This window comes from Ruditapes philippinarum, unplaced genomic scaffold, assembly GCF_026571515.1.
Source record: "Ruditapes philippinarum isolate M1 unplaced genomic scaffold, ASM2657151v2 ctg325_1_1_1_1, whole genome shotgun sequence".
Lineage (NCBI taxonomy): Eukaryota > Metazoa > Mollusca > Bivalvia > Venerida > Veneridae > Ruditapes > Ruditapes philippinarum.
Window position 1 is genome coordinate 273,654 of NW_026866329.1, and position 23,215 is coordinate 296,868.

General features: G+C 32.1%; 2 protein-coding genes across 2 annotated transcripts in view; both read left to right on the forward strand.

Annotated features, from left to right (window-relative positions):
* LOC132732160 (uncharacterized) overlaps positions 1 to 23,109 on the forward strand; it is a gene marked incomplete at its 3' end in the record, with an annotated part of 63,234 nt that extends 40,125 nt beyond the window's left edge. The window contains exons 9-12 of the mRNA XM_060718529.1: positions 16,563 to 16,692; positions 19,752 to 19,891; positions 21,044 to 21,165; positions 22,733 to 23,109. Of these exons, the coding sequence (XP_060574512.1) occupies positions 16,563 to 16,692; positions 19,752 to 19,891; positions 21,044 to 21,165; positions 22,733 to 23,109 (769 nt within the window). The remainder of the gene's footprint in view (positions 1 to 16,562; positions 16,693 to 19,751; positions 19,892 to 21,043; positions 21,166 to 22,732) is intronic.
* LOC132732163 (uncharacterized) lies at positions 5,110 to 14,257 on the forward strand. The gene is made up of 8 exons (XM_060718531.1): positions 5,110 to 5,241; positions 5,522 to 5,703; positions 10,710 to 10,833; positions 10,948 to 11,096; positions 11,700 to 11,833; positions 12,654 to 12,807; positions 13,388 to 13,550; positions 13,999 to 14,257. The coding sequence occupies exons 1-8, from the start codon at positions 5,191 to 5,193 to the stop codon at positions 14,134 to 14,136; spliced, it is 1,095 nt and encodes a 364-aa protein (XP_060574514.1). The 5' UTR covers positions 5,110 to 5,190; the 3' UTR covers positions 14,137 to 14,257.
* Positions 23,110 to 23,215: the final 106 nt, after the last annotated feature.

The window sequence follows — 23,215 nt, forward strand, 5'->3', positions numbered from 1 at the left end:
TATCCTCTGACCAAGATGTGCAGCAGAGCTCATATTAGAAATAATAATGTCTCTAAACAATCTTAAAGTATTCTCGCTTGTTTTTCTAATGAGGGGTATTTTGTTTTTTATGTGCTGTGTTCTATTCCATGATCATAGATTATTATAGAACTTGATCTCTTACCATTTGTATAGTACATATACTTGTTTTATTTCTATATTTTATTTAAATATTGGTGCATTTTATTATTATTATTTTTTGAGCATTAAAAAAACTTTGTGGCAGCAAGAAGCTATTGATTTTTATATAGTTATGATTTTAATTATACACTGTACACTATTTTAGGAATACTAAACGCTTTCTCTTGTACTCCTGATATGAATAAAGGAAATAAAATTTCAAACTTATAAGTATCTCTTTTTCTTAGCTCGACTATAATGTTATCCTACTCATTACCATATGTACATCCCAATTTTGTACAATGAAATATTTTTACCATATCACAAAGTGCTCATGCCAGATCTAGACATAAAACCTTCCATATTTTTGTAAGCATAATGTCTGTGGACTGCCACAATTTCTTCAAACAATATTTCTTCCTAAACCACTGCAGATTTTGACCAAACTGCACAGGAATGAATATCGGATAACCATCATGAAATATAAATACATGTTATTTAATAAGAGAGTGATACAAGTAAGTTCTTTTATCCCTAGACCTGACATTGACATCTTAGACTTGTTCAATGAGACGGTTACGTGACATATTACTCCGTTGAATGGGACAGTGACCTGTTTGCCTTAGATCTAGAGCTGGCATTGACATCTTACTTTTGTTAAATGAGACAGTGACATGTTTATGTTGTCACTAGATTTGACATTGACATCTTACCCTCGTTAAATGATACAGTGACATGTTTGTGTTGTCACTAGATCTGACATTGACATCTTACCCTCGTTAAATGATACAGTGACATGTTTGTATTGTCACTAGATCTGACATTGACATCTTACCCTCGTTAAATGAGACAGTGACATGTTTGTGTTGTCACTAGATCTGACATTGACATCTTACCCTCGTTAAATGATACAGTGACATGTTTGTGTTGTCACTAGATCTGACATTGACATCTTACCCTCGTTAAATGATACAGTGACATGTTTGTGTTGTCACTAGATCTGGCATTGACATCTTACTTTTGTTAAATGAGACAGTGACATGTTTATGTTGTCACTAGATTTGACATTGACATCTTACCCTCGTTAAATGATACAGTGACATGTTTGTGTTGTCACTAGATCTGACATTGACATCTTACCCTTGTTAAATGATACAGTGACATGTTTGTGTTGTCACTAGATCTGACATTGACATCTTACCCTCGTTAAATGATACAGTGACATGTTTGTGTTGTCACTAGATCTGACATTGACATCTTACCCTTGTTAAATGATACAGTGACATGTTTGTGTTATTACTAGATCTGACATTGACATCTTACCCTTGTTAAATGATACAGTGACATGTTTGTGTTGTCACTAGATCTGACATTGACATCTTACCCTCGTTATATGATACAGTGACACATCTCCTCTTGGTATTAATGTTTCCCATAAAGTTTAATTGAATTCAAGCCAGTAGTTGCAGAGAAGTTGCGCGGAAACAATTATTACTTCAAGGGCCATAACTCTGATGTAAAGTGTCTGACCAGAACACGCCAACTATATGGCATATCCTCTTGATATTGATGATTCCCATAAACTTTTGTTGAATTCCAGCCAGTAGTTGCAGAGAAGTAGCGCAGAAACGAATATTGTTCTGTATGTATACCGCAAAACTAATCAAGGGCCATAACTCCTAGTTAAAGTGTCTGACCGGAACAAGGCGATGATATGCGCATCTCCTTTTGGTATTGAAGGTTCCCATAAAGTTTCATTGAATTCCAGCCAGTAGTTGCAGAGAAGTTGCGCGGAAACGAATATTGTTCTAAATGCATATTGCATAATTTATCAAGGGCCATAACTCTGAGTAAAAGTGTCTGACCGGAACAAGGCGACGATATGCGCATCTACTCTTGGTATTGAAGGTTCCCAAAAAGTTTGGTTGAATTCCAGCCAGTAGTAGCAGAAAAGTAGCGCGGAAACGATTTTTACTCTATATGCATACTGCATAACTAATCAAGGGCCATAACTCTGAGTTAAAGTGTCTGACCGGAACAAGGCGACGATATGCGCATCTCTTCTTGGCATTGAAGGTTCCCATTAGGTTTCGTTGAATTCTAACCAGTAGTAGCAGAGAAGTAGCGCGGAAAAGATTTTTCCTCTATTTGCATACTGCATAACTAATCAAGGGCCATAACTCTGAGTTAAAGTGTCTGACCGGAACAAGCTGACGATATGCGCATCTCCTCTTGATATTGATGATTCCCATAAAGTTTCGTTGAATTCCAGCCAGTAGTAGCAGAGAACTAGTCTGGAAACCAAATTCGGACGGACGGACGGAAGGACGGACAGACGGGCAACGCCAAAACAATATCCCCCTCCCGATTCCATCGGCGGGGGATAATTAGGCCTTTTCAATGGTCCCCGTCATCTTTTATAAAAGTCATGTCGACATGCCCGGATACAGATGTTGTCAAGACTATATTTTACTTCATCAAAACAATGATAAAACACGTCATGTCTAACATGATCACATATTCAAGCTTCCATAACCATTACATTTCATGATTGAGATCGGGATACGGACACTCAGATCGGGAAACGGACAAAAGCCCTCCCGTCCAAAAATGACAAGGCGGACAAAAGCGTTCCCGTGAAAATGACAGGGCGGACAAAAGCCCTCCCAAGAAAATGACAGGGTGGACAAAAGTCCTCCCGTGAAAATGACCGGGCGGACAAAAGCTCTCCCGGGAAATTAACAAGGCGGACAAATGCCCTCCTGTAACAAAAATAAATATGTATGTAAAATAGCTGCTATTTTTCAATGCAATTAACATACAATGTATTAATATTGTAAGTTGTAACACATATATTTGTAGTTGTTTTCAATTGGCCTAAGTATGTGTATGAGCTAAAATCACCTATCATTAAGAATATTCTTTTCTGAAAAGTTTAACGAGGTAACACGAAAGTTGTTATAAAACAAAGTCACATTTTAAACGTTACATTATAAATGTCTTGGACTTTTAATTACATTTAATTTTAACTTTTTTCATCATGTATTACTCTATTAATCTTAACTTCTAATGGGAACAATCCTTTCATATTTACGTGAATAAATATGCACTTAAAGATTTTAGCACTTATTATTCAGATGCCTTATACTCATTCAAACACGCAAATGCAAATGAAAAACAAAATATTTATGATTACAATTGTAATATGTTGAGTGCATTGAAGAGAAAAAAAACTATTCAAAGTAGATATATGTATTGCTTTGGGAGGGCTTTTGTCCGCCCTATTACATGAATTTTTACGGGAGAGGTTTTGTCCGTCCGGTCATTTTCACGAGAGGACTTTTGTCCGCCCTGTCCTTTTCATGAGAGGGCTTTTGACCACCCTGTCATTTTCACGGGAGGGCCATTGTCCGCCTTGTCATTTTTGGACGAGAAGGCTTTTGTCCGGGAGGGCTTTTGTCCTACACTCATTGAAATCAATTGTCACGGAGAGAGTTTGGCTTCTCCCAAAGAAGGAATCAGCGTTCACTGGGATCAATGTATGCGAGATAATGGCTAAATATAGATGTTTTGTATCTATTTAGCCATGCATACATAATATAAGTGTTGTGACGAAAAATATTTGATAACTATAAAGATTGTATAATACCTATGTAATATTTAAGGAGGCCTATACTAACGACTGATTGTTTTAGAGATTTTAATATTATTACGTCATCTGTGAAACATTTTTGATTTCCTACATAAAGTTAAATATTCTAATTTTAAGTAAGTGTTATTACATTGATGATATATTCACCAATACGTTACAGCTGATTTGATTATTTGATATATATTTAAAACTCTTTGTAAAATGATGAATTTTTCGCCTTTTTAAAGTGTGTAGCAAAATAAAGTTAATTTCTTGAAATAGATATTTGAAATAACAGAACATTTGAGCATAACAGAACAATTGTTGTACATTTTGTGTACACAAAAAACAATCGTTGAATGATATGTGTATGGAACTTTGATAAACTTGATAATGTATCAATCTGAGAAAACGTGCGTTTAGTGTCAATTTACATGCATAATATGTGCAGTTCAAATAAGGTCAATATACAATTCGAAATTTAAAATTTAATCTTAATTTTATCGTATTCTATGTTAGTTATGTAGATACATTTGTCGATTGTTTGAGTTGATACTTGCAAAAGTTGATCAAATATAAATCTGCGTTTATTTATAATTGAAATGTCAATTGTTAAGTTCATTATGTATATATTCAGTCATACATTATATAAACCCTAACAAACCAATTCTGCGTAACTATAAATTCTTAAACATGATAGCTTCGTCACTTACACTGGAAGGCGATATGAAGAGAAAAATTCCAAGACAGATAGACTCGGTATTGTGTTGTTATTGCATGAAATCTGATTGTCATGTTGATAAATTCAGACCGATACATACTTACCCAAGAGTTATATAATGTAATCTTTACACCCTATCATCCTTCGACATTATATTGTTGTCAAAATACAACCAGGAATATTTGTTACGGATTGTCTATATTATATTATGATATGAAATAATTAAATGCTGGTTTTACCAACACATTGCCCATCCTTAGCTTTATCTGTCTGAAATAAGGCATTTCATTTACGATTCATGGTATTTCGATACAAACATAATAATATGAGCCGCGTCACGACAAAACCAACATGGTGCGTTTGCGACCAGCATGGATCCAGACCAGCCTGAGCCTCCGCGTAGTCTGATCAGGATCCATGCTGTTTTGTCATGACGCGGTTCATATTAAACAGCCTCTACATGAAAAAGAGTATTTTTCTGTCGGTGAGTGCAAAACCTATTAAAATGTTTTAAGGTGTTTCGGTTATATCAGCTCTTTACAATCTAATTCAGTTATCAATTTTTATCTCAATTATCATCACAATTTGATATTTTTAACAGCGCAGTTGAATACATGTTGTATGCACAATCAAATGTTTAAAAGGTAATTTCCAACTTTCACCGACAAAGGATGATAGAATGGCAAAAAACTTCATATTAAAAGGATTTTTACTTTTACAACTTGTTCAGGTAAAGAAAATGAATGTGTTTTTAGAATAAAGATAATCTTAAAACCAGTTAGCGATGAAAGAACAAACTGACAGCTAAGTTACACAGACATTCATGAACACGAACCTCTCAATGACAATAAAAGTTCAAACGCTATATATAAATTACATGTCTAATAATAAAACGTAAGACAATTATAATCGGATACAAAATTATCTTATCAATCAATATTTTATTGGAACCTTTATAATAACAATATGTTTTTAAAATTACTTTATAGTCATTTCATGTTTACTTGTAGGCAATAAATGCGGATGGTCACGTAAATATCCAAGTACAAATTTTACAATATGACAATCCACTGGGGACATCATTCCATGGTATGGACATAAATTCACAAAGAAAATGTTGTGATAGAGGGACTATCCCTACATGTAGCACAACTGATACTTGTGACTCTATCTATGTGTTTTGCATTGGCGGGTAAGACTTCTACCATTTCTTTAGAATAAACAAACTAATTAATTTGAAATATTGTGTCAAAAACAAATATGCCTTTTTGTCATGTACATAAAGTTATTTCCCTATTCCTTATTCTTTTTTCGAATAAGGAATCAGTTCCTTATTCCTTTTTCGAATAAGGAATAGGGAACTAGTTCCTGATTCCTTATTCAAATCTAAATAAGGAACAACAGAATTAGTGTTTATTTAAAATAAAATTTATACCTCATTCAAATCATTGCATAAAGAATCTGCATGAATTATTTTGAAAAAAATGTTAAAAGTCGAATAAGGAATAGGGAACCAGTTCCTTATTCCTTATTCAACTTCGAATAAGGAACAGAAGAAAATACGTAAAGAAAGACACCAGTTGCAATTATTTTTGATGAAATGAATCTGTATTAGAATTGCAAGGATCAATAATAAAAATCATGAAATAAAGCATCTGCATAAAAATATTTTTGAAAAAAATGTTAAAGTCGAATAAGGAATAGGGAACCAGTTCCCTATTCCTTATTCAACTCCGAATAAGGAACAGAAGGAAATACGTGAAGCAAGACACCAGTTGCAGTTATTTTTGATAAATCTGCATAAGAATTGCAAGGATCAATCATTAAAATCATGAAATAAAGCATTTACATAATTATATTTGAAAGAAATGTTAAAGTCTAATAAGGAATAGGGAACCAGTTCCTTATTCCTTATTGAACTCCGAATAAGGAACAGAAGGAAATACGTAAAGAAAGACAGCAGTTGCATTTATTTTTGATAAATATGCATAAGAAATGCAAGAATCAATCATTAAAATCATGACATAAAGCATCAACATAATTTTTTTTGAAAAAAAAAATGTTAAAGTCGAATAAGGAATAGGGAACCAGTTCCTTATTCCTTATTCAACTCCGAATTAGGAACAGAAGGAAATACGTAAAGAAAGACACCAGTTGCAGTTATTTTTGATAAATCTGCCTTAGAATTGCAAGGATCAATCATAAAAATCATGAAATAAAGCATAAGCATAAAAATATTTTGGAAACAAAATGTTCAGGTTCATTCGACTCCGAATAAGGAACAGAAGTAATTACGTAAAGAAAAACAGCAGTTGCAATTATTTTTGATAAATCTGCATTAGAAATACATGGATCAATCATTAAAATCATGAAATAAAGCATCTACATAATTTTTTTTTTGAAAAAAATGTTAAAGTCGAATAAGGAATAGGGAACCAGTTCTTTATTCCTTATTCAATTCCGAATAAGGAACAGAAGGAAATACGTAAAGAAAGACCCCAGTTGCATTTCTAAAAATATAACTGCAACTAATGCAGATTTATCAATAATAATTGCAACTGCTGTCTTTCTTTACGTAATTACTTCTGTTCCTTATTCGGAGTCGAATGAACCTGACCTTTTTTTTTCCAAAATATTTTTATGCTTATGCTTTATTTCATGATTTTTATGATTGATCCTTGCAATTCTAATGCAGATTTACCAAAAATAACTGCAACTGGTGTCTTTCTTTACGTAATTCCTTCTGTTCCTTATTCGCAGTTGAATAAGGAATAAGGAACTGGTTCCCTATTCCATATTCGACTTTAACATTTTTTTCAATTTTTTTTTTGTAGATGCTTTATTTCATGGTTTGAATGATTGATTCTTGCAATTCTTATGCATATTTATCAAAAATAAATCTGCATAAGAATTGCAAGGATCAATCATTAAAATCATGAAATAAAGCATTTACATAATTATATTTGAAAGAAATGTTAAAGTCTAATAAGGAATAGGGAACCAGTTCCTTATTCCTTATTGAACTCCGAATAAGGAACAGAAGGAAATACGTAAAGAAAGACAGCAGTTGCATTTATTTTTGATAAATATGCATAAGAAATGCAAGAATCAATCATTAAAATCATGACATAAAGCATCAACATAATTTTTTTTGAAAAAAAAAATGTTAAAGTCGAATAAGGAATAGGGAACCAGTTCCTTATTCCTTATTCAACTCCGAATTAGGAACAGAAGGAAATACGTAAAGAAAGACACCAGTTGCAGTTATTTTTGATAAATCTGCCTTAGAATTGCAAGGATCAATCATAAAAATCATGAAATAAAGCATAAGCATAAAAATATTTTGGAAACAAAATGTTCAGGTTCATTCGACTCCGAATAAGGAACAGAAGTAATTACGTAAAGAAAAACAGCAGTTGCAATTATTTTTGATAAATCTGCATTAGAAATACATGGATCAATCATTAAAATCATGAAATAAAGCATCTACATAATTTTTTTTTTTGAAAAAAATGTTAAAGTCGAATAAGGAATAGGGAACCAGTTCTTTATTCCTTATTCAATTCCGAATAAGGAACAGAAGGAAATACGTAAAGAAAGACCCCAGTTGCATTTCTAAAAATATAACTGCAACTAATGCAGATTTATCAATAATAATTGCAACTGCTGTCTTTCTTTACGTAATTACTTCTGTTCCTTATTCGGAGTCGAATGAACCTGACCTTTTTTTTTCCAAAATATTTTTATGCTTATGCTTTATTTCATGATTTTTATGATTGATCCTTGCAATTCTAATGCAGATTTACCAAAAATAACTGCAACTGGTGTCTTTCTTTACGTAATTCCTTCTGTTCCTTATTCGCAGTTGAATAAGGAATAAGGAACTGGTTCCCTATTCCATATTCGACTTTAACATTTTTTTCAATTTTTTTTTTGTAGATGCTTTATTTCATGGTTTGAATGATTGATTCTTGCAATTCTTATGCATATTTATCAAAAATAAATGCAACTGCTGTCTTTCTTTACGTAATTACTTCTGTTCCTTATTCGGAGTTGAATAAGGAATAAGGAACTGGTTCCCTATTCCTTATTCGATTTTAACATTTTTTTCAAAAAAAATTATGTAGATGCATTATTTCATGATTTTAATGATTGATCCTTGCAATTCGTATGCAGATTTATCAAAAATAACTGTAACTGCTGTCTTTCTTTACGTATTTCCTTCTGTTCCTTATTCGGAGTTGAATAAGGAATAAGGAACTGGTTCCCTATTCCTTATTCGACTTTAACATTTTGTTCAAAAAGAAATTATGTTATTCCTTTATTTCATGATTTTAATGATTGATCCTTGCAATTCTTATGCAGATTTATCTAAAATAACTTCAACTGGTGTCTTTCTTTACGTATTTTCTTCAGTTCCTTATTCGGATTTGAATAAGGAATAAGGAACTGGTTCCCTATTCCTTATTCGACTTTAACATTTTTTTTAAATTATGAAGATGCTTTATTTCATGATTTTAATGATTGATCCTTGCCATCCTTATGCAGATTGATCAAAAATAACTGCAACTGCTGTCTTTCTTTACATATTTTCTTCTGTTCCTTATTCGGAGTTGAATAAGAAATCAGGAACTGGTTCCCTATTCCTTATTCGACTTTAACATTTTTTTCCAAAAAAAATTATGTAGATGCTTTATTTCATGATTCTAATGATTGATTCTTGCAATTCTTATGCAGATTTATCAAAAATAACTGCAACTGGTGTCATTCTTTACGTATTTCCTTCTGTTCCTTATTCGGAGTTGAATAAGGAATAAGGAACTGGTTCCCTATTCCATATTCGACTTTAACATTTTTTTCAAAAAGAAATTATGTAGATGCTTTATTTCATGATTTTAATGATTGATCCTTGCAATTGTTATGCAGATTTATCACAAATAACTGCAACTGCTGTCTTTCTTTACGTAATTACTTCTGTTCCTTATTCGGAGTCGAATGAACCTGAACAATATTTTTTTCCAAAATATTTTTATGCAGATGCTTTATTTCATGATTTTTATGATTGATCCTTGCAATTCTAATGCATATTTATCAAAAATAACTGCAACTGGTGTCTTTCTTTACGTATTTCCTTCTGTTCCTTATTCGGAGTTGAATAAAGAATAAGGAACTGGTTCCCTATTCCTTATTCGACTTTAACATTTTTTTCCAAAAAAAATTATGTAGATGCTTTATTTCATGATTCTAATGATTGATTCTTGCAATTCTTATGCATATTTATCAAAAATAACTGCAACTGGTGTCATTCTTTACGTATTTCCTTCTGTTCCTTATTCGGAGTTGAATAAGGAATAAGGAACTGGTTCCCTATTCCATATTCGACTTTAACATTTTTTTCAAAAAGAAATTATGTAAATGCTTTATTTCATGATTTTAATGATTGATTCTTGCAATTCTAATGCAGATTTATCAAAAATAACTGCAACTGGTGTCTTTCTTTACGTATTTTCTTCTGTTCCTTATTCGGAGTCGAATGAACCTGAACATATTTTTTCAAAAATAGTTTTATGCAGATGCTTTATTTCATGATTTTTTATGATTGATCCTTGCAATTCTAATGCAGATTTATCAAAAATAATTGCAACTGGTGACTTTTCTTTACGTATTTACTTCTGTTCCTTATTCGGAGTTGAATAAGGAATAAGGAACTGGTTCCCTATACCTTATTCGATTTTTTTTTCAAAATAATTTATGCAGATTCTTTATGCAGTGATTTGAATGAGGTATAAATTTTTTTTTAAATAAATACTTATTCTGCTGTTCCTTATTTAGATTTGAATAAGGAATCAGGAACTAGTTCCCTATTCCTTATTCGAAAAAGGAATAAGGAACTGATTCCTTATTCATTATTCGAAAAAGGAATAAGGAATAAGGAATAGGGAACTAACTTTATGTACATCTTTTTGTCTTTGTTCATCGTGCAAGAAAAATTTAGAGATTTCAAAAAAGAAAAGATTATTTAACATTTTAGTTTAGTTGAGATATAAAATCAAGTTCATGTTAAAAGTAAAGCAAGTTTATCGTTTACATCATAATTATGTCTAGTTGTCTATCAAAGTTTAGATGTTGTCATGTTCAATGAACTGAGAGAAATCAATAATTTGATTTAGTGAAAACATACATGTATGCTTTTAACAGTTTCAGAAGTGGAAGATGCATAGGTCCAAATATAACAACAAGTGTTCTCAACAACAAAGCCTCGTTCGGGACTTCCTTTGACAACACTGTTATACATTCTATAACATGGGATCATTGGCAATCGGTATGGTATTTTACTCATATTTTTTTTCTTTTTACTATTCTGATATAATCTCTGCGTTTGTTTTATTTAATTCAGTTCCTTATTATCATGAAACAAATATTTTTCTTCACACAGAGTTCTCTAGAATATGTTGCAAATGTTATGGACAAAGATGGTCAGAATAACGAGCTTGTTGATACTTTTACATCCACTATTGCTTTACGTTCTGATACCGACTATGAAAGTTCATTTCCCCAAGTGTTGTCATTTAAAAGATATGTCAGGTATAACAATTTTTCTTGGTTTTCAGAAAAAAAAATTGTTAATTCTCATGCAGTATGAACGTATCTTTTGAGTTACATGTATTTTATCATTGAAATCTGTTCCCAAGGGATTCGCTTTTTAAATCTTTCTTGATTGGTTGTGTTTGTTTGTTTGATTGATTGGGTTTTACGTCACACCGACACAGTATAGGTCATATGGCGACGTTTCTGGATTACTGGTGGAGGAAGACCTCAGGTGTTCTTCCCTGCTTTATTTCAGGCACGAACGGGCACCTGAGTAGAACCATCGACGTTCCGGAAGCTAGCTGGATAGGTTCCTCACTTGAAAGAATCTAAAATCTCTGTCGGGATTCGAACACTCAGCGGTGAGCGGCAAGTGGTTTGAAGTCAACGACTACTCGACCACGGACGCCCCTTTCTTGATTGGTATCTATAATTTTCAATGAGTATTTTACGTAATATTGATACACCAAAAATCGATCATCCCGGTATTTTAAGTCTGCTGAATTACCATCGTAATCTTTATTGGTACATTTAAACTCCCATTTTTAATTCTGAATACGTAAAGACGTGTTCTTGTATATTTTTACATTATGTATAAAGTCTAGATGTCGCTATACGGATATGGTGTCAAGACGGGTACTATGGTCCTGACTGTAGCAGGAAATGTAATCAACAATATAGTATTTGTACAAAGAATAACGGGCAAACTTTACTACAGTCTTGTAGCAGAAATGGTAAGCAAAAACAGACAAGCTCTTTTCAAACAAATTTAACCTCGTTTATTTTAAACTATCACATTCTTGGCGAGTTTAATGAAATATGCATCATATAATGTCTGAGAAACAAAATACAATGTGATAATTAAAAATATTACTTAAGTTATCTAAAACAGATCTGAAAAATTCCTTACATTAAGCACATTATGCACAAATTTTGAATTATTGAAAAGCTATGAGGATGTTATATCTTAATAAACACATTTTATGTCGTATTTTGCCTAATGGAACGAACGGGGTCATGAACGGTTTATTATTATCAGCCTCTTCTCTGAAATCATTGTGAAACATGCCAGTGAACCGGCGAATTAAAGAGTCTGCAGCATTTGCCGTGTTGGTCGAACTATTATTCCTTAAAATCAATAAGTATAAAGTATAAATTACATGTTCTACTAGTATGAATATTGACATCTGTCAAAATATGCAAGAGACAATGTATTTAAGTATTTTGCAAGAGCATTCTGCAGCAACTAGGAAATATGAATTCTTTCTTTTTATACATACGTGCATTTTGACAAATATGCTACTATTTATAAACCTAAGCCATTCTTGGAGCCATAATTGAAGCAAGATGTAATCAATTACAATATTAGAAGCGAAAAACGACAATTCTCTCATGATATAAAAAAGTATACTTTTTAATGCATTACCATCTGTTGGCTGTTAAGACACATGTGTAAAACTAGTAAATATTTGTGTATTTGTAATTTTAAAAGTAGAGTTATATGTACTGGCAATTGCACTGCTGTTAGTAAAGTATAATTTATATATATTTAAGATGTTTCAACATATAAACTTAAACCTGGATTTCACGTACCTGAGAATTTTACTCCTCCGTACATACGACAGCTTTTATCACAGTTTTTTCTCCGTGAAATTTGTTTAGATGCACACGAGGTGAATGTTGAACTTTTACGTTTTAATATGGAATGGTATGCAATTCATTTTTTCTTACTGTATTGTTTTTCAGTATAAATAACTCTAATGAATAAATCTAATACATTTTGATCACATATATTAAGACAAAGCTATATTTCCCCCTTGTGGTTGAGGGGTTGCGTTATCGTAAGAAGCAACTAATGAGTTAGAATTTCTGGAGTCAATGCATCTCTTAGCTCCAGCATATGAAGTTGTTTTGGCACCTATTGTTGCTAAAGCTTGCCAAAACTCGAGGTTAGCCAGTCATCTTTCCTGCTCGGCGCCATGTGACCTAAATTGTCTTAGTGCTCCAAGACAAAACAAAACAAAAACAAAACTGTATTTAATGGAATATAATTGTTTTCAGTCATCAATTTCATGATACGTAATGATTAAGTAAAAAAACAACTTTTTATGACTTGTTTATCAATTTATTTTAATTATTTGTATAATTAACAATTCATATTAATTATGAATATATTTACTAAAGATAACACTTTATATACATAGTCAGTTTTTAATTGCATTGGCTATGCATCTATTAAACAAAGCAGTCATTTTATAATTTAAACAATATCAATTTAATAATTTCAGGACATTAGAATTTAAAGCAGAGTGTGATAACAAAACTATAAGCAGCTTACTGTTCAATACACATATCTATATACTGAGCCTAACGAATAAAGCAGCTTTGGGGAGATATTTTCCAAACATTCCTTTACTTGTTCCAACAGTTCATCAACAACTAGCAAGAGGGGTAATGCTCACCATTTCAATAAATAAGATCAAAATTAACATCAACATGTTAGGAAAAGAGCTCTATAAGCATTGTATGCTTTTGAGTCTAATCCTTTTTCAGCATTGTATATTATGTAACTAATGATTGTATGTAATAAATGTTTGTGTGAAAATGTTTGAAATAAAATATGTATAAACTAAAATTAACAGCCTTGGTAGTGAACATATTAGATAATTCACTGCCTCAAGAATAAGATAACAATTAGTTATATTGAATATCCAAAACATAAAACATACTATTCATTTTCATTCATGCTTTTCATTCATAGTGATGATTAATGTAAATATTAATACATGTTTTTAACTATTTTCAAAACTCTGACTATATTTTCAAATTTTGAAGGTTTCTAAATAGTTTTTTAAATAGTAAATAGTAAATTTAAATGATATATATACTTGTATTTCAGGCGATGATATTTGTTATGTTGAGACCGATACATTATCATGATCCCTCAACGTCATGTGGACACAATGGCTGCAATGTACATATACAAGTTTGCTTGAAAGCAAACACTTTAATGGGTGAGAATAAAACAATAATTTGATTTTAATGTGATAGCTTCGTAAAGCCGTATGAATATGAGTTATAGAGAAACTAACTCTGAAAAATTATAGTAACAAGATTGTGCATGTATTAGGGGGACTCCACTGAGCTATTTTGACATGACAGGACTGGAAATAATTTTTCGAGATTATTACCCCATTAGATGTAGGTATGTCTAAACCAACAACTTATGTGCATCTCCTAAATAATTATTCTAATTCTGAAAAAGAAATGACCCAAAATTGAAAAGCGTTGCAACGCTTTTCACTCAATCGGACTGAGAATAGCACAAACATGTGCCTGTCAAAGTACGTCTTAGTAAGGTTCCTTTATTACCTTTTATATACCTTTCTGTTTTAAGTACCCAAGTTAATCTCTGTGATATATTAAAATTTTATGTTTGTTAGGTTGGAGATCCATTAAGAAATGAATTTGTATAGAATTACCAGTTCTGTAAAAGATATTGATTTATAATGATAAAACTCCTTCTCTTATGTCGAACTTAACTGGCCAAACGATATATATACTGGATATAACTTATGATATTATTCTAGCATTATATGAAAAGAAAACATATTTCAAACGGAAAATATCAGTAAAAATGCGTTATTATTGTTGACTTAAAAATAATTATTAACGAGGGAGAAAATAAACAGCCACATATACATGTAGTCCCTAACCAGTGGTTATTGGCAGTTTATCACCGATTTTTTCTTCTTTGTGTATAGTAGCAAAATCACGATAATATGTACACTTATATGAGGATTTTGAGTCAGTATGACCTTGATCTTGTCCCGAGGAAGCAAAAATCTGTGGTCTGCACATTTTCTCATTATGGTTAAAATTTCTGCCAAGCAATTTAAATGTCCTTCCACTGGTTTAAAAAAATACAGACAGGACACGAAATCTGCCAAAAGACGGATGGGTGGACGCCCAGATGCAGTACAATATGCGACGAAATCTTTTGGTCGTATAAAGAGCATTACCCTGGTGTAACAAAATGGCTCTACCCATGAGCGTGGGGGAGGCACTAAAATCACATGTACATAAACATGTCTTGAAAGTCTTCCTGTAAACGCACAATGTGCAGAGCATAGATATTTGGCTCACTGCATAACTCCATTGGGCTATGTAAAGGGAGGTTATAAAGAAAAGAAAATTAATTAATTGGATATAATTTTTATTTTTGTTAAACTATTTAAAGTACTGGTATTATATTATGGGTACGTTTCTTTGATCATAATCATTCAAAAACAAACATTATGGCTGTTTAAAGTTACTTTTATATATAAATGTACAAACATACCTTATCCGAAAATCCATCCGGTAAACTCACTTGGTGGAACGAACGTTGAACTGTAAATCGGGCAATCCGGGTTCGATTCCCGGACTCTGCAGGTTATTAACACTTGACCTGACCTGTACTCTGGGATGCACAAAAGTAATAACAGGTCAAGGCAAAAAGTAAAAACATCTAGTACTGGTTAACTGCTTGACAGCCTGTCCAGAATTTATGCGATGGCAGAAATGTGCTCTGGTAAATTAAAAGTGGCTTTGTGCCATGTGAAGGCTGTAAAAAGTCGCCCCGTACATTCAATCAGAAATGTTTTATTTCCGATCCTAAAAGATCGTTCAGCACAACATTATTGTTGTTAGTAGTATCTTTAGTTTTAACTATTTAGCATATTCTAGTTGGGTTGTTCCAATATTCCTACTTGAATAATATTGAATCACCCTTAGGATATGTTGCCTGTTTTTCAACTTTGTCTTTTGACGTTTAATCTGTGATATACAGGCTTCATAACCTCTGACCCACTTTTAAAATTCCATTTTTGTTTAGTTCCGCCAATTGTTTTCTCGTTTCCAATTACGGTTGGGGACCATACGCCGCTTTTCATGGAATGGCACGAAAGTGCCACATTGAAGATTGCATCATTACCGCCGTATAAACACATCTGCGGATGTGTCTAAATTAAAAAATTACCATTTCATGCTAAAATACATTTATTGAATTCTGCTTCAGCCGGTGCTGGGGGCGTTCAGGGTAGTTTGCACTTGAACAGGCTCAATCAAACTGAGCCTGCAACATTTTCAATTTTACCGTTTTGGGCTTTTTTTAGGGATACATATTTTTTATTTTACTGCCGTGATCCGGAAGGTAAACTTCAGAAACCAGAATCACTATCTTGTCCATAAGCATATATAAGTATCTCATATTTAGGTCTTAGTCACTTAGGATGTATCAATATAGATTTAAAGTTAAATGAAATAACCATGCACTTATGTTTATAAATGTCATTGGCGACATACATTATCATAATAATCAACAAACAAAACATGTTCCAAGTGTAAAGAATGTGTTGCTTTTGTATTCGACGTAAATTGTCCCACTAATGCGATGTTCTTGTTTCTCAAATTGTGTTGAAGCACTTGTCAAGAAACAGTTTCGATGCAATCGAGGTTAATAACAACAAATCTTACAATATGTGATGGAGTTCTTGTTGACTCGATGCCGACAAACCAAGGATACAATTTGCTAGGTGTTACATCATGGCCGGTATATATTATTTATTTATCTATTATTTCACAATAACAGCTTTATTTAATCGCAAATGTACATGCATATATTTTTCTTAAAATTTGGGAAGAGATGATTAAATGTATCTTTTCGTAAAGAATATACGAGTATGTTTGGCTAATATATGTAATATTGTACTAATATGGACTCTTTAGCTGCTGGTGAATATGATATGATATGTACCGAAAATTGACTGAGGCGATAGCCATTTCAATAATAAGTTTCAGTAAATATCACATCATATTCACCAGCTAAAAAGTACATATCTTTTTATTATTTAATTTATAATCGCTTGTATAAAGGGTATCTTAACTGCCATTGAATACGACGGAAATCAACATTTTCTTTCAGCTCGTCTACTTTTATTTTATTTTAATGAGCGCATTGGTACGATAAATTCGAAATCTTCTTAAAAATGTAAAGACGTCTAGTTTGACCAATTATTTTTGTTAATGATCAATATTAGTTTGTGTCCAATCAAATTGGTTTACAGCCAAAATATGTAATCATTGTATCCTTAATGTCAAGATTGTTACTGCAGTTCATTCCTATCAACTGAAAGAAAATATTTTTTGATTACTTTTTCTTGAAAATATAAAGTTAAAACAGTCAGCAATTCATAACAGACATTTTTCTTAGTTAAAAGGATATAAAAAAGTTACTATGTAATTATTTATCTCTGCGTGTCCCACGTGTATTATCTATGTAATAAATCAATTGATTGTATCCTCACTTTAGAAAGCCTAATTTTTTTTAACGTTGGCATTGTTTTGCTAACCTATATATTTTACAATTCAGAGTGCAAACCACACTTCTAACTTCACCCTAATATAATGCATTATTGAAATTTGTTAGACTGGTAAGACGGCAGATTAAGTAAATTTTATTTAGTTAGTATACATTAACCAAAGTTAGATTTAGCAGAAATTTGAAAAATACTACAATGTGATTTGGACAAAAAATAATGTTGATCATTAAGGTCAACAAGGAAAGGCGGCGTTCAATTAACGCAACCACAAAACGACCCAGCAACAAAAAACAGGCGACAAGGAGCCCCCGAGGACCCCAAACAAAAATAGGACAGGGCTCAAGGCAGATCACTGACAGGATAATCACATAAATGATACTTAAAAAGAAATAATAGTAACCGCGATAAGGAAATTAAAATAGAAATAATTAATTGATTAATAGGTCCACAAAGTAAAAGGGCACAGGGGAAAGGGACTCGAAATTCGGGGAAGGAGGGGCAAAAAAAAACAACAACAAAAACAAACAAAAATAAAACTAGGGGCAGAAAGGAAGATATTAGGGGCACCGATTTGACACGGTCAGCAGTATAGACACTGCTGAGGAGTTTAAGTCGGTAAATGGTGCACCAATGCTCACTCTAAGCCCCATCATGTTCCTATAAACGAGACAATGTAAATAAAATGAATCTTCGCCGAGTGAAATTCTAACAGTTGTTATGGTTACAAAAGGTGATATAAGTAAAACACCAACTTGATCATGTAGAAACTACGTGTAGAATCCTTATGATTCTTTTTCCATTTTTCTAAGGTACACTATGCAAATAAAGCTTTAGTTCAACCGAGTATTTTATTTTAAAAGATACTTCTTGTAAATAAACTGCTCTACAGACCAAAAGATTGGCCGACATTTGCAAAACAATATACTAATACCCCTGTCTTCGAAAGAGGCATAATCCTAATACTAGTTTAAGATTATTTTATTTTGTGATCACTTAATTGTATATTGATATAATAAAATAAATCAGGAAAATGTTCCTTTTAAAAGAAAATCTAGTAATAAGGCTATTTTACTTTTCTTTTTTTTTAATATTTAACATCCATGTGAATCATTTTTATTACTTTTCTTATTGCCAAACTATGACAATAAGATTTGCGGTTTGTACATAAACACAGCAACACATCAGTATGGTCTTAAGTATATGTATATATATGTACTGCATTATGTATAAACATGTACTAATCTACTGCGACCAATGTTGATCATTGTAGTGCATCAATCAACAAATGTGCAAAAGAATACATACAAAATGATCTGAATGTTATTTCATGCTTTATATTAAGGTATAAACATAGCTTAAGTGATAAAATACAGTAGAACTTCTATGAGTCGAACTTCGATTAGTCGATTTTCTCGATGTGTCGAAGTAAAATGAAAGTCCCGATTTTTTTCCGTTATATATTCCTTATAACAACCTATTGATGAGTCGAGATTTTATGTGTCGAGTTTTTCGATGTGTCGAAGTTTTTTCGTGGTCCGTATAGAATAAATCTAGTACAATTTACCAAACATAAGTCGAAGTTCTTCGGTTATTTTGACACCTTCGACCTCGAGACATTTTCACACCTTTTCTGGTCGCAAAGACAATTTCCGATCAACTTTTTAGCGACAGGTGTTAATTACACAGTCGAGTGTTCCAAACAGCCTTTGTATGCGTTTAAATGTGTGAAAAAATGCTTTAATCATTACTATTTTAATTGCCGTAGCGGTATTTGAAAGTACATGTAAACAGTAAGAACATTTTTTTTGAGTTCTTCCGTGACCCGGTGTCGCGTGATAATCACACGCGAAATATTTACTATAAGCTGGTTAAGTTATTGCCCTTTCGTATTGTTAAGCCTTTTGTAACTTCATTGTATACGTCAACAGGGAGTCCAAATCATTAGCCGTGAAAAGTTACTTAACATGTCATATTTATCATTGTATAATGTGAAATATCAGATTAATGAATGAAAGAAAAACATGAAATTGGTTACGTTATATATCTTATAATATATATCTTATAATTAGGGCTAGTCACGGGTGGAAACTTGTCATGAAATTCAGACCGATTCATGAGTCGAAGTCCCGATGTGTCGAAGTTTTTACGCAAGTCCCTCCAACTTCGACTTACCGAAGTTCTACTGTATATCCTTTTTATTAAATAACTACTAAATTAAGTTGATATGTTTTTTATTGTTCTGTTTCTCGATGCTAAAATGAGTCTTTCCTCGTGCTCTTTTAAATTACAGGTTTTCCAAGTGACAGTACAATACAGTGCACACAACATTAAATTTGAAAATCAACAACACCTGCCGGCAACATATAAAGCAGCAGCCCTCTATAACAAAGCAAAACCACTTCAAATGACGTTCACGTCCGGTGACAAAACGTAATGAACGTACAATTTTTTACATTTGATTTATTGTACAAGACAATAAAAATTTCTATACAAATATATTATAACTATAATTTTTAGTTATTTGATGTAATACCTAAGTGTTGATTTTAATCTTCAATAACATGGCTTTTTTCGTACAATGTAGGGCAATGGTCTTTTTTATTTTATGAATTCTGTATCTTGTCAACTAATAATGAAGTAATCCTCTTTAGTTGTGTCTACATACATTTGTAAAAAAACCTTCGTTGTGTCTACATACTTTTGTTAAACAAAACCTTCATTGTCTTTATATGCATTTGTAAAAAAAATCCTCATTGTGTCTACATGCATTTGTAAATAAACCTTCATTGTGTCTACATACATTTGTTAAACAAAACCTTCATTGTCTCTGCATGCATTTGTTAAACAAAACCTTCATTGTGTCTACATGCATTTGTAAAAAAAACCTTCATTGTGTCTACATGCATTTGTAAAAAACCTTCGTTGTGTAAACATGCATTTGTAAAAAACCTGCGTTGTGTTTACATACATTTGTTAAAAAAAAAACTTCATTGTCTCTACATGCATTTGTACAAAACCTTCGTTGTGTCTACATGCATTTGTAAAAAAACCTTCGTTATGTAAACATGCATTTGTAAAAACCTTCGTTGTGTAAACATGCATTTGTAAAAAACCTTCGTTGTGTCTACATACATTTGTTAAACAAAACCTTCATTGTCTCTACATGCATTTGTAAAAAAAACCTTCATTGTGTCTACATGCATTTGTAAAAAAAACCTTCATTGTGTCTACATGCATTTGTAAAAAACCTTTGTTGTGTCTACCTACATTTGTTAAACAAAACCTTCATTGTCTCTACATACATTTGTTAAACAAAACCTTCATTGTCTCTACATGCATTTGTAAAAAAAAACCTTCATTGTGTAAACATGCATTTGTAAAAAACCTTCGTTGTGTCTACATACATTTGTTTAAAAAACCTTAGTTGTGTCTACATACATTTGTTTAAAAAAAAACCTTCGTTGGGTCTACATACATTTGTCAATAACCCTTGTTGTGTCTACATGCATTGTACAAAACCTTCCTTGTGCCAACATTTATTATGTCTTTGCCGATCTATCACTTGAACTGTTTTATTTAAAGTTTAGTTCTAGAAGCAATGATTTGGTGTGACACTCATCATTCTGGCAATCATTGTCAACATAGTTGTATTGCAACAGGAAATAAAATATGTGACGAGAATGGACACTTGGTTTGCAAGACAGGTAAACTTGAGACATTATTAATGATTGCGATGATTGTTTAAGCAGTGATGAAGGTTTAGTTGCTCTGACGCTGCTTTTTTCGTCCGTCTGTGAACGATTTGACATATTGTAAAATATACAGGGGGAACCTGAACATAAGTAGGATGTCCTTTGGTCATTTAAAAATTACAAACTGAAATCTAACTTGCCATTTAAAAAAATAATGTAAAGGATATATACATTCCTAAATAACTTAAAGGAGTTTCGAAAACAATTTTTCTAGTTTGATTTTTTTCGGATATTAATTTGTGCTTCCTCCCATTCAACATTTTACAAAAGTTCACAATGCTTCTAAAATTGCATTAAATTTGTAGCGTATAAGGCTTTTTTCTTAATAACGGGACCACCAATATCGCTTCCAATCTCGGAAACTCACGCGCATGAAAATACCGTAAGACACCACTTAAAAACTCATAACGTTCCTGGTACTCTCAGTAGATTACATGTATGTTCATAGTTCATGGTATTATATGATTATTGATATGTACAATTGATTTAAATTTCATGATTCTAATACATAGAGAATATTGAATGAGTGTAAGTTTAATACTGTATTTATTGAACGAGTTGAATAAAATATACCATGCGAGCCTCTGGCGAATTTAATATTCTATTTATCACATACCAAAAATGAAGACCGTTTGAAGTGATAAAGAAACGTTTTTCATTGAAGCGCCTATAGTATAACGCTTACATTAATTTAAGCGCGTCATAACTCTGACGCACTGACTGTATAACACACTCACGCACGTACCCACGAAAACACACAGAGCGATCAACTAATGACTTAACCATTATGTAACTAACGCGTAAAGTATATAGTTGACCATTTACTTCTATCCTATAATATGGCAAATAACCACTGGTTACACAATGCTAAAAATATATATATATATATTGTAGATAAATGATAAGTATAATGTTAATCCATTAACAAACTGTCAAAAACTAAATAAAAAAAGGTAAGTGAAAACGCGTTACGTAAGGAACTGATTTCATATAACATTGACCTATTGAAATTAAACAAATAGTGGCAATTGTGAACACTATTATTTGTCCATATTAGAGTTTTATCTAATGATAGTTACTCAACACATTTAGCACAACATGATAATCAAATGTGGTTTAGTTACTTAACGCATTAGTCGTATTAGAAATGCAAAAACATATAACTTCCCCTTTGAAATTCAATTTTCGATTTTTGCTTATTGTTTGCTTATTTAAGGCACATGCATTCTTAATGCTTACATTATATGTACATGTATTATATATCGAAACTGTATCTCTTTTAATAACACAGTTTTTTTTCCTTAGATTAATTGTTATGTAGAAAAATTTTGATAAATGAATTGGTGTGCCTTTTCTCTGAAATAAGTACTGCATATTGCAATTGACAATTCTCATTTACAGATCTTATTCAGAAGCAATAGTCATAAATCAACTTCCATTTTGTTAGCATGATAGTATCTCAGTTTGTGTGTTGATTTATCTCATGTTCACTATATTTATAATAAATCTAAATTCACAGGTTACCATGGAAATACCTGCATTGATATAAATGAATGTCAGGGTTTAAATCCTTGCAAAAATGGCGGGACATGTCATAATACCCAAGGATCATTCACTTGTCAATGTCTCAAAAGCTGGACTGGACGTTTATGTGACGTTGATGTTGATGAATGTTCTTTACAACTTTGTACAAATGCCACAACTTGTATGAACACTCCTGGATTATTTCACTGCCTATGTGAACATGGATTTCGTGGACGTTATTGCATAGATACTGACGAATGTAAACTCCCAATAAAGCTTTGTCAACACAACAGCACATGTTTGAACACATATGGTTCCTATTCATGCATATGCTCTGTAGGTTATTTAGGAAACAGATGTGAGCAATGCCAAGTATGAAAATAAATTCACTAAAATGTTTTTGTTTAACCACAAACGTGTTCTAAATAGGTTGTTGTTTTGTACTTTGAATTACATGGAGTTTGATAAGAAAAAAAAT